Below are 12,856 nucleotides of genomic sequence, written 5' to 3' on the forward strand. Positions count from 1 at the left end.
AACGGAATACAATGATTTGCAAATCCTTTTCAACGCATATTCAATTGAATGCACTACAAAGACAAGGTATTTGATGTTCAAACTCATATATATATATTTTTTTGCAAATAATAATTAACTTAGAATTTCATGGCTGCAACATGTGCCAAAGTAGTTGGGAAAGGACATGTTCACCACTGTGTTACATCCCTTTTCTTTTAACAACACTCAATAAACGTTTGGGAACTGAGGAAACTAATTGTTGAAGCTTTGAAAGTGGAATTCTTTCCCATTCTTGTTTTATGTAGAGCTTCAGTCGTTCAACAGTCCGGGGTCTCCGCTGTCGTATTTTACGCTTCATAATGCGCCACACATTTTCGATGGTAGACAGGTCTAGACTGCAGGCGGGCTAGGAAACTTCCCACATTCTTTTTTTAAGAAGCCACGGTGTTGTAACACTTGTCTTGCTGAAATAAACAGGGGTGTCCATGATAACGTTGCTTTGATGACAACATATGTTGTTCCAAAACCTCTATGGACTTTTCAGCATTAATGGTGCCTTCACAGATGTGTAAGTTACCCACTCCTTGGGCACTAATACACCCCCAAAACATCACACATGCTGGCTTTTGAACTTTGCGCCTATAACAATCCGAATGGTTATTTTCCTCTTTGTTCTGGAGGAAACCACGTCAATATAATTTGAAATGTGGACTCCTCAGACCACAGAACACCTTTCAACTTTTTCATCAGTCCATCTTAGGTGAGCTCGGGCCCAGCCAAGCCGGCGGCGTTTCAGGATATTGTTGATAAATGGGTTACGCTTTGCATAGCAGAGTTTTAACTTGCACTTATATATGTAGCGACCAACTGTAGTTACTGACAGTGGTTTTATGAAGTGTTCCTGAGCCCATGTGGTGATATCCTTTACACACTGATGTCGGTTTTTGTTGCAGTATCGCCTGACTGATCAAAATCCGTAATATCATCGCTTACGTGCAGTTATTTCTCCAGATTTTCTGAACTTTTTGATGATTTTACGGACCGTAGATGGTAAAATCCCTAAATTCCTTGCAATAGCTCTTTGAGTAATGTTGTTATAAAACTATTCAACAATTTGCTTACAAAGTGGTGACCCCTCACCCCATCCTTGTTTGTGAATTACTTAACATTTCATGGAAGCTGCTTTTATACCCAATCATGGCACCCAACTGTTCCCAATTAGCCTGCACACCTGTGGGATGTTCCATATAAGTGTTTGATGAGCATTCCTCAACTTTATCAGTATTTATTGCCACCTTTCCCAACTTCTTTGTCATGTGTTGCTGACATCAAATTCTAAAGTTAATGATTATTTGCAAAAAAAAAAAATGTTTATCAGTTTGAACATCAAATATGTTGTCTTTGTAGCATATTCAACTGAAATGGGTTGATAATTATTTGCAAATCATTTTATTCCATTTATATTTACGTCTAACACAATTTCCCAACTCATATGGAAACAGGGTTTGTAATTTACAACATACTATATTCAGTTCAGTTTCAGTTTATTTCTAACGTGCATACAATGCAATGAAATGCATCACATATTTCCACAGTTGTATGAAGTATTGCAATATTAATTTACAACATTTACTATGGAGAAAAAACTTCTGAGCTATTCCTTTCAAGCTGCTTTTCCATCAAAGTCACCATCAGAAGCTTGTCCATATTTTTGTAGATAAATGTCCGCATTTAGATATTATTGTAATGTCTTTGGCTGGGGTGGTCTTCTTCTGTGCCTTAGTGTTTTTTTCTGCAAAAATGTTTTGCACTGAGCACGGGGGGCAGTCTGTTGTTGTTCCCGGCCCTGATTTGGGCAGCGAGTTGAATAGCACTGGATTCTTTGAAGAATTCACCTGTATTAGTTAGTGTATCCTGAAAATTCAACCAAATAATTTCAACTTTTTGTGAGTCATGCATGCTTGTGTCTTCCCGTTGAGTACAACTAAACCCATCACCATTTCATCTGTTGGCGAAGTCCTGGCAACTCACTCTCACTCGACTTTTGCATGGCCGTTTGCATGGACTAGATAGTGTCGTGCTGTACTTGTTTAAGCTTGACGCATGAACATTAACCTGTTTGCTTGCATCTGTTTGGCCTAACACTGGACACTGATCCCAGCAGCTGGATCAGAACGAGCCTGAGAAGCTGTTGGAGGACCAGAAAAGGGTAAGTTCTCGCTAAACATGGCCGCTCTGCTGAGATCCAAGAACTCCCACATCTAAAAATGTGGTTGTATCTAAACGTGGAAAGAAAAGTCGTATTTGACACCAAGTAGCCATTTATCTCCAATGGACTCTATAATATTGAGTCAGGACCCCCACATTATGCCAGCTTTTCTTGTTAAGCATTAGATTTGGCTAGAGCAGTGGTGTCAAACTAATTTTAGATCGGGGGCCACTTGGAGAAAAATCTACTCCCAAGTGGGCCGGACTGGTAAAATCACGATAACTTAAAAATAAAGACAACTTCAAATTGTTTTCTTTGTTTAAAAATAGAACAAGCACATTCTGAAAATGTACAAATCAGAATGTTGTTGGGGTTTTTTTTACACTTACATGGTGCGGTTAATAGTATTCTATCTTTATTTGTTGGTGTGACAGACACGCACTGTCCGGGTTCCAAGGACGGGCAGGTTTAGACTTATTTATTCTTTCAATAAAGACGTCTCTGGTCGGATTGCTGCTGCTCGCGCCGCTGTCTGCTTTTCAGCAGCACGTCGTCATTTCCCTTTCGCTCTCGTTCTCCGTCGCTCTCGCTCAGCATCCGCCTCCTGTTGGGTCCGCCTCCTTTCTCCGTCTCTCTCCCCCCACGTTCACGGCTGCCACCCTTTTATACAGTGCGAATTGATTAATTGTGCCCAGCTGGGCGACCCGCGCACCTGATAACGATTGCGGCGTCGCTGCCAGGGCTCCCCGCCTCGCCGCTCGATCGCCGTCCACGTCTCCTCACCACCATCTTGGGCCGGGCTCCGGCCTGCCCGGCCTGCCCGGCCTGCCCGGCCTCGCTGTCGGATTGCCGGCCACGCCTCTTCGCCGCCATCTTGCAGCGGGCTACGGTGTGCGCTGCCTTGCTGTCAGACTGCCGGCTCCGCCTCTCCAGTCGTTATTTATACTTTCTGAATAAATGATGTGATAATGTTCATCAGTCAACTAATTGGTGTTCATTTTCAATCTATCAAGATAAAAAAATAATATCAAAACAAAATTACAGTATGTTATTTATGTAGTTTGATCATTTTCCTTGACTGATACTGTACTAACATCAGGTGGTTTATTTATATTTATATGTAGCATCATCTACAAAGATACAAAGAATTGCTATTGCGACATCTAGTGTACACACTTAGAACAGCGGTTTCTTTCATTAAAAAAATTCGGCTCATTTTTATGCTTAGCAAACTCATCCCGCGGGCCGGATAAAACCTGTTCATGGGCCTAATCCGGCCCGCGGGCCATACGTTTGACACCCCAGAGCTAAAGCATGATGGAAAAAGATAAAGCCCCCCCCCCCAAAAAAAAAAAACGTTATAGTTGACAGCCTCGAATCTTGCTGGATTTAATAATTAAAAAGTAATCCTCAAACTGATGGATTTATGAGCAGTTCAATATTGAATCATAAACAGGAGGTGTTGAAGTTGTGCTGTATAAGCTTTTTTTTTAGAGACGCTGCAAATAAAGCCACAGTGTGAGGGTGATGTCATTCATTACCAATTACTTCTTAGGGAGAGGACGAGGTCAGGCAGACCTGACAGCACAACACAATCATGACACGAGTTTGTGAGAGTCAGCAGCTGCATGACAGCTTGAGTCAAGTCAGTCGGTGTCAAGTGTGGGTATCAACGGCCTAGGCAAAAAAAAAAAGATGCTGGAAAAATGTTACAAAATGGGCCCATTCTGCGTGATCGCTGAAGAGCATTAAGACATGTTACTATTAGTATTTGTAGCTACATTACTTCCACATTTCTCCAGAGACCATTCCAACATCAAAATGTTCAGTTATTTCAGAACTTTCATGCCAAATCATTCAAACATAAAAAAAACCCTGCTCATTCCGGATTATATAACAATCTTTCACACGGTTAAATTCCCGCTTTTCCAGAATTTCTACATTTTCTATCAATCAAATGACATAAGGAACTCTTCTTTGAACATTTTTAAACCGATTCAAAGCAATTCCTACACCAAAATATTAAAAGGGCCAATGACGGTTTCCTCCTATATTAACTTGAAGCTGGCCATTATAAAAAAAAAAAAAAAAAAAACTTTTTTATTTAAGTGAAAAGTATGTATCTGAGATAAGCTCCAGCTGCCCCCGCGACCGCAAAAGAGCTAAGCGGTATAAATGGATGGTTGGGTGTGTATCCTTTTTTTTATGTAACATATATGTTATTTGATGCATGTTTTACATGCAACGACTACGTTTGTGGTCAAATTTCATACGAAGCGCCCTGTCATTTAGTAATTGATATTGTACATGCAGTTATTCATGCAAAACGAGTCCCTATGGATCACAGGGCCTAACCCACAGTGCGTGATCAGTGTATAGGGTGGGGCGGCCCTGGAACATTCCACCGCATCAGTGCCATTTACTCGTAACACTTTCAACATAAACTTAAATTTCTTACTTTTTTCAACTTTTAATCTAATCATACTCATATTAAACAACTCAGAATGTGCATTGGCCCATCCCAGGCAAGGTTACTTAGATGAAGATGAGCAGTTTGAGTAACAGGAGTTAGGTTTTTTATAGCATAGAATTAGAAAATACATGACATATAGCCACATAGCATTTGTACAATTAATAAAAAAAAACAAATATCATTTAAAAAAACAACCTTAAGATCGACAAACAATAGTTTAGTGGCTGGATGAATGGATATAGAAAAAATAATTCATAAACTTACTTTTGTCCTCCCATGACCAATAGTTGATCTGAATGATGCAATTAACTGTGATGTGTGAAATATTCAACATTTCAAAAGAAGGGGGGGTGTTAAATCCAGGAACACTGCTAAAGTATGTATTCTATTTTAGAATGTTTAAGACAATAAACTTCAAATATAGTTGTGATAAGAAGTAAGTATGCAAAAAAATATAACATTACATTTCATTGTAAGGTGTAACTTTGTAAGTGTGCACAAAGGCTACTTTTGCAAGTTTTCAAGATTATTTAATCTTTTAAATTCCTTCCATTCATCCATTTTCCTCCGCTTATCCAATTTATTAAATATGCAGTCAGATCAATTTGCAGGATACAGGATATTTACTGTTATTTTAGTTCATCCTGCATTAGTACATCGCACATTCTGGACTTGTTTTGCTGAAATGGCTCGCATGCAGGACTTTGAGCCAAACCCTTTATCCATTTATTATGGATTGTCCCTTTCGGCATCGCGGGGAGTGCTGGAGCCCATCTCAGCTGCATTCGGGCGTAAGGCAGGGTACACCCTGGACATGTTGCCACCTCATCGAAGGGCCAAAACAGAGAGACAGACAACATTCACACTTACTAATTGAGCGCGCGCCACCTAAACAAGGCCACTGGCCTTGACAATATCCCCTCCAGATTCCTCAGGGACTCTGCCACCACCATTGCCCCAATCATCACACACATAATAAACCTCTCAATTCAAAAAGACCAAGTACCAAAAGATTTCAAGATAGCAAGAGTAACTCCCCTTTTTAAAAAAGGAAGCAAATTAGAACCTGGTAACTACAGACCTGTTTCTATTCTAAGTTCAATTTCGAAAGTAATGGAAAAAATAGTTTATGAACAGGTAGATACATACTTTGCCACTAAAAAACTCATGTACAAATTCCAATCCAGCTTCAGAACTAACCACTTCACTGACACAGGCCTTCTCTATCTGACCGACCACATCAAACATGAGGTGGATGCAGGCAAATACTCCGGCATGGTCATGCTGGACCTTCAGAAGGCCTTTGACACTGTTAACCACACTATACTGTTGGATTAGCTCAGAGCAATCGGATTTGATAAAACCTCATCGAGCTGGATGCAATCTTACTTAGAGGGGTGGAAACAGGTGGTAGAGGTGAACGGCACTGTGTGCCCTTCCCCCCTCTCAGTAAGCTGTGGAGTCCCCCAAGGCAATATATTAGGGCCTTTTCTGTTCCTAATATAGGTAAACGACATGTCATCAGCAAGCGACTGTGAATTGTTCCTGTTTGCAGATCACTCGGCCCTGCTGGTATCCGGCAAGGACAAGTCACAGGTGGAAAAAAATCCTCAGTGCCGAACTCTGTAGAATTTGAACCTGGCTCGCTGACAATTAGCTATCCATACACTTAGGTGAAACTGAATCCATCCTATTTGGGTCCCAAATGAACCTTAAGAAAATCAGTGACTTCACTATTAAAGAGGGGGACGTTGTTATCACCAGGAAAGATGAGGTCACCTACCTAGGTTCCATTCTAGAGGCTAATCTTTCCTGTGATAAAATGGCAACCAAGGTATTCAAAAAGGTCAACCAAAATTTCCTCTCTGATCAACAAAAGCACCTTGAAGATTCTAGTGGGAACTCTCATTCAACCCCTTTTTCAATCACGCATGCACCTCCTGGTACCCCAGCACCTCCAAAACCCTCAAATCTAGACTCCAAACATCCCAGAACAAGCTAGTCAGGTTACTTCTAGACCTCCACTCCAGATCTCACCCCACTCTTACCCACTTCTCCAAAGTCGGCTGGCTCAGGGTGGAGGACAGAATAAAACAACTTGCGTTTAGCCGAGTCTATAACATTTGCTACACCTCCCTGATACCGAAGTACATGTCAAACTACTTCCATAACGTAAATGACCGCTATAACCACAACATCAAGGGGAGCTCCACAAACCATGTTAAACCCAGATTCCGATCTGAAAAATGTCTTAACTCATTCTCCTTCTATGCCACATCAATATGGAATGCACTGCCAACAGATGTAAAAGAAGGTGCATCTCTATCCTCCTTCAAAACAGCACTAAAAGAACACCTCCAGGCAACTAAACACTAGCCTAACCCCCTCCCCCCACCACATCCCACCTCCCAGGATTGTTAATAATCAAATGTATGTACTTGTTCTTATGCTCTCTGAGCTCACTATGTTCACTGCTCACTGTACATATCCTACAAAGTCAGACCTTCACTGTTACAATGTCCATTTCTCAGATGATACAATTGTTGGTGACCGAAGTGCTGATAGCAACCAAACCTAACCCCGCCGCCCCAACACCCTCCACATCCCATCCCCCCGGATTGCAAATAATTCTATGCATATACTCTGATGATTAACTTGTGTGATGATTGTATTATGCTGATAGTATATATTTGTACCATGAATTGATTAACGTGGACCCCAACTTAAACAAGTTGAAAAACCTTTTCGGGTGTTATCATTTAGTGGTCAATTGTACGGAATATGTACTGTACTGTGCAATCTACTAATAAAAGGTTCAATCAATCAATCAATCACATTCACACACTCGGGCCAACCTATCCCCAGGTGCATGTCTTTGGAGGTTAGAGGAAGCCAGAGTACCCGAAGGGAACCCACGCAGAGAACATTCATACTCCACACAGAAAGACCCAGGACCTTCGTATTGTGAGGCACAGGCACTAACCCTTCCTCCACCGTGCTGCAAACTTTAGGCCATTTTATTTTGTAATTCCTGATTTTCGCATATGTTCTGGCCTAAAAAAATCCATTAAAATGAATGGTTTCCACATTTCTAAACCGAGTCAAACCATTCATCATCAAAACATTTGGGCCAACTGTTTTCCACATCCTGCAAATTCCCTTTTTCCTGGTAATTCCACATATTTCGTGCAACAGTTCAGCTTCAACTCCTCAACATCCACACACAGTTTCCTATACATTTTTTCTTCACTAGTTGTGTAATCAAGTGTGCATCTTTAAACATTCAAAAAAGATTGTGGCAGCAGAGCTGATTGTATTTGCACTGTGTGACTGACACACAATGATCACAGGTGATAATTAACTTTTCATCACGCTACCAACACAATATAATCATGACCTTTGGAGCACAACTTTGTCTTACATAACCAGCCATCAGGGACCGTACAGGTTTGACAGACTTGTCACGTAATCACACTCACACCAACTCAAACACACGCATTTTCTTTCGTTTCCTTCACTTTGTCACATGGGAGGTCTGTCAGGTAGCCACTGGCTGCGGTTGCCATAACAACAGCAGAGTCGTGCTGCTTAATGCTCAACAGTTGATGAGTCACAGTGTGGGAGAGTTGGCCCCAGGTCTGTGTTTGAGAAAACTGCATCCCGACATTGTCATTAGGAAGGGTCACTCACTATGACAACAAGCACAGTTTGGGCCAAGAAGGTGGTGAATGACATAATATTTTTCTGAAACCACTGTTTACTTCTCCTTTTTTTATGATGCAAAGTTTCTGCTTACTTGAGGACCCCTGGTGATGATGATGGCGATGGTGAAGATTCCCCGTACAAAGCTGATGATGACTGTCCCCTGTTACACAACTACTCCTTCCGCCACATGGCTGCAATCATGTCATCGCATTTGTATTTCCTTCCCCGTGATAGGGCGAGGCACTGAGGCAGATTCTGGTGAACCGTTACTATGGCAACTTCCATCGGAGTGGTGGGCGGAGAGACAGCTTGACGTCATTCGCCAGTGGCCCCCTCAGCGCCGTCGGACCCAGCAAAAACCAGTCAGGTATTTAATACTAACGCTGAAAGCACACTTGCTTTTTTTCAACTTTTGAAGTTACAATCACTAAGGATCAAATGAGGTAATCCCTGAAAAATGGAGTATAATTTTATAAATTCCTATATATGTGTGTGTGTGTATATATATATGTATATATATATATATGTATATATATATATATATATATACATATATATATATATATATACCACAAACCCGGTTCCATATGAGTTGAGAAATTGTGTTAGATGTAAATATAAACGGAATACAATGATTTGCAAATCTTTTTCAACCCATATTCAATTGAATGCACTACAAAGACAAGATATTTGATGTTCAAACTCATAAACTTTATTTTTTTTTGCAAATAATAATTGTAAGAATTTCATGGCTGCAACACGTGCCAAAGTAGTTGGGAAAGGACATGTTCACCACTGTGTTACATCACCTTTTCTTTTAACAACACTCAATAAACGTTTGGGAACTGAGGAAACTAATTGTTGAAGCTTTGAAAGTGGAATTCTTTCCCATTTTTGTTTTATGTAGAGCTTCAGTCGTTCAACAGTCCGGGGTCTCCCCTGTCGTATTTTACGCTTCATAATGCGCCACACATTTTCGATGGGAGACAGGTCTGGACTGCAGGCGGGCCAGGAAAGTACCCGCACTCTTTTTTTACGAAGCCACAGTGTTGTAACACTTGTCTTGCTGAAATAAACAGGGCCGTCCATGATAACGTTGCTTGGATGACAACATATGTTGCTTCAAAACCTGTATTGACCTTTCAGCATTAATGGTGCCTTCACAGATGTGTAAGTTACCCATGCCTTGGGCACTAATACACCCCCATACCGTCACAGATGCTGGCTTTTGAATTTTGCGCCAATCCAAATGGTTATTTTCCTCTTTGTTCTGGAGGACACCACGTCCTCTGTTTCCAAATATAATTTGAAATGTGGACTCGTCAGACCACAGAACACCTTTCCACTTTACATCAGTCCATCTTAGGTGAGCTCGGGTCCAGCCAAGCCGGCGACGTTCTAGGATATTGTTGATAAATGGGTTTGACTTTCCATAGTAGAGTTTTAATTTGCGACCAACTGTAGTTACTCACAGTGGTTTTATGAAGTTTTCCTGAGACCATGTGGTGATATCCTTTACACACTGAGGTCGGTTTTTGATGTAGTACCGCCTGAGGGATCAAAGGTCCATAATATCATCGCTTACGTGCAATGATTTCTCCAGATTCTCTGAACCTTTTGATTAATTTACTGACCGTAGATGGTAAAATCCCTAAATTCCTTGCAATAGCCCGTTGAGAAATGTTGTTCTAAAACTGTTCGACAATTTGCTTACAAAGTGGTGACCCTCACCCCATTCTTGTTTGTGGATTACTTAGCATTTCTTGGAATCTGCTTTTATACCCAATCATGGCACCCAACTGTTCCCAATTAGCCTGCACACCTGTGGGATGTTCCATATAAGTGTTTGATGAGCATTCCTCAACTTTATCAGTATTTATTGCCACCTTTCCCAACTTCTTTGTCATGTGTTGCTGGCATCAAATTCTAATGTTAATGATTATTTGCAACAAAAAAAATGTTTATCAGTTTGAACATCAAATATGTTGTCTTTGTAGCATAGTCAACTAAATATGGGATGAAAATGATTTGCAAAACATTGTATTCTGTTTATATTTACATCTAACACAATTTCCCAACTCATATGGAAACAGGGTTTGTATATATACAAGTAAAAACCCTGTTTCCATATGAGTTGGGAAATTTGCAAATAATTTTCAACCCATATCCAGTTGACTATGCTACAAAGACAACATGTTTGATGTTCACACTCATAAATATTTTTTTTGTGTGCAAATAATCATTAACTTTGGAATTTGATGCCAGAAACGCTTGACAAAAAAGTTGGGAAAGGTGGCAATAAATACTGACAAAGTTGAGGAATGCTCATCAAACACTTATTTGGAACATCCCACAGGTGTGCAGGCTAATTGGGAACAGGTGGGTGCCATGATTGGGTATAAAAACAGCTTCCCAAAAAATGCTCGGTCTTTCACAAGAAAGGATGGGGCGAGGTACACCACTTTGTCCACAACTGCGTGAGCAAATAGTCAAACAGTTTAAGAACGTTTTTTAAAGTGCAATTGCAAGAAATTTTGGGATTTTAACATCTACGGTCCATAATATCATCAAAAGGTTCGGTGAATCTGGAGAAATCTCTCCATGTGAGCGGCATGGCCGGAAACCAACGTTGAATGACCGTGACCTTTTGATCCCTCAGAGGGCACCGTATCAAAAACCGACATCAATCTCTAAAGGATATCACCACATGGGCTAAGGAACACTTCAGAAAACTACTCTCACTAAATACAGTTCGTTGCTACATCTGTAAGTGCGAGTTAAAGCTCTACTATGCAAAGCGAAAGCCATTTATCAACAACATCCAGAAACACCGCCGGCTTCTCTGGGCTCGAGATCTTCTAAGATGGACTGATTCAAAGTGGAAAAGTGTTCTGTGGTCTGATGAGTCCACATTTCAAATTGTTTCTGGAAATATTTGACATCGTGTCATCCGGACCAAAGGGGAAGCAAACCATCCAGACTGTTATCGACGCAAAGTTCAAAAGCCAGTATCTGTGATGGTATGGGGGTGCATTAGTGCCCAAGGCATGGGTAACTTACACATCTGTGAAGGCACCATTAATGCTGAAAGGTACATACAGGTTTTGGAACAACATATGTTGCCATCCAAGCGCCGTCTTTTTCATGGACGCCCCTGCTTATTTCAGCAAGACAATGCCAAGCCAAATTCAGCACGTGTTACAACAGCGTGGCTTCGTTAAAAAAAGAGTGCGGGTACTTTCGTAGCCTGCCTGCAGTCCAGACCTGTCTCTCAACGAAATTGTGTGGCGCATTACGAAGCGTAAAATACGACAGCGGAGACCCCGGACTGTTGAACGACTGAAGCTCTGCATAAAACAAGAATGGGAAGGAATTACACTTTTAGTTTCCTCAGTTGCCAAACGTTTATTGAGTGTTGTTAAAAGAAAATGTGATGTAACACAGTGGTTAACATGCCCTTTCCCAACTACTTTGGCACGTGTTGCAGCCAAGAAACTCAAAGTAAATAATTAGTGGCAAAAAAAAAGATGAAGGTTATGAGTTTGAACATCAAATATCTTGTCTTTGTAATGCATTAAATTTAATATGGGTTGAAAATGATTTGCAAATCATTGTATTCAGTTTATATTTACATCTAATACAATTTCCCAACTCATATGGAAACGGGGGTTGTATATATACATACAGTAAATATGCGTATGTATATTGGTTATATATTGTCCAGGGTGTAACCCGCCTTCCGCCTGAAAGCAGCTGAGATTGGCTCCAGCACCCCCTGTAACCCTGAAATGGACAAGCGGAATAAAATGGATGGATGTATATATATATATATATATATATATATATATATATATATATATATATATACAAAATCTGAATCAGTTCAAAGTAATAATATAGGAGATATAAAAGCAGTACATAGTAAAATACATATACATACATATATACATACACATATATTTCCTATATTATATATTATTACTTTGAACTGTTTTACATTTTGTAAAGCGTCTCTGAGTACATTGAAAAGTGCTATACCAAAAAAAGTATTAATATTATTATATATATGTTTGTGTGTGTGTGTGTGTGTGTGTGTATATATATATATATATATATATATACTGTATATATATGTACATTATATGTGTGTATACATATATATATATATATATATATATATATATATATTATATAATTTTATATCAGGTGTAGGGAACCTGTGGCTCTTTTGATGACTGCACCTGGCTCTCAGATAAATCTTAGCTGACATTGCTTAACACGATAAGTAATGAATAATTCCACTGGTAATCACAGTGTTAAAAATAACGTTCAAAATATAAAACATTCTCATCCATTTTAATCCATCCGGTTCTACCGCACCTGTTCAAGAAGTCGCATTAACGGTAAGAAGTATTTTATTTGTTGTTTAGCTTTAGAATAACAACGTTATTCAAAAGAATAAAATACTTGTTATCCTCCAAAAATGT

At 39.9% G+C, this 12,856-nt stretch overlaps 1 protein-coding gene across 3 annotated transcripts in view; it reads left to right on the plus strand.

Moving 5' to 3' along the window:
* LOC133535366 (inositol 1,4,5-trisphosphate receptor type 1) overlaps positions 1-12,856 on the plus strand; it is a 208,308-nt gene that overhangs the window by 123,074 nt on the left and 72,378 nt on the right. For 2 of the 3 annotated variants that reach the window (XM_061875143.1, XM_061875144.1), the window contains 2 exons: positions 2,144-2,191; positions 8,604-8,736. In XM_061875143.1, coding sequence (XP_061731127.1) covers positions 2,144-2,191; positions 8,604-8,736 — 181 coding nt within the window. The remainder of the gene's footprint in view (positions 1-2,143; positions 2,192-8,603; positions 8,737-12,856) is intronic. The other variant, XM_061875145.1, reaches the window with a different exon arrangement.

The sequence above is a fragment of the Nerophis ophidion genome, linkage group LG16 (genome assembly GCF_033978795.1).
Source record: "Nerophis ophidion isolate RoL-2023_Sa linkage group LG16, RoL_Noph_v1.0, whole genome shotgun sequence".
In the NCBI taxonomy this organism is placed as follows: Eukaryota; Metazoa; Chordata; class Actinopteri; order Syngnathiformes; family Syngnathidae; genus Nerophis; species Nerophis ophidion.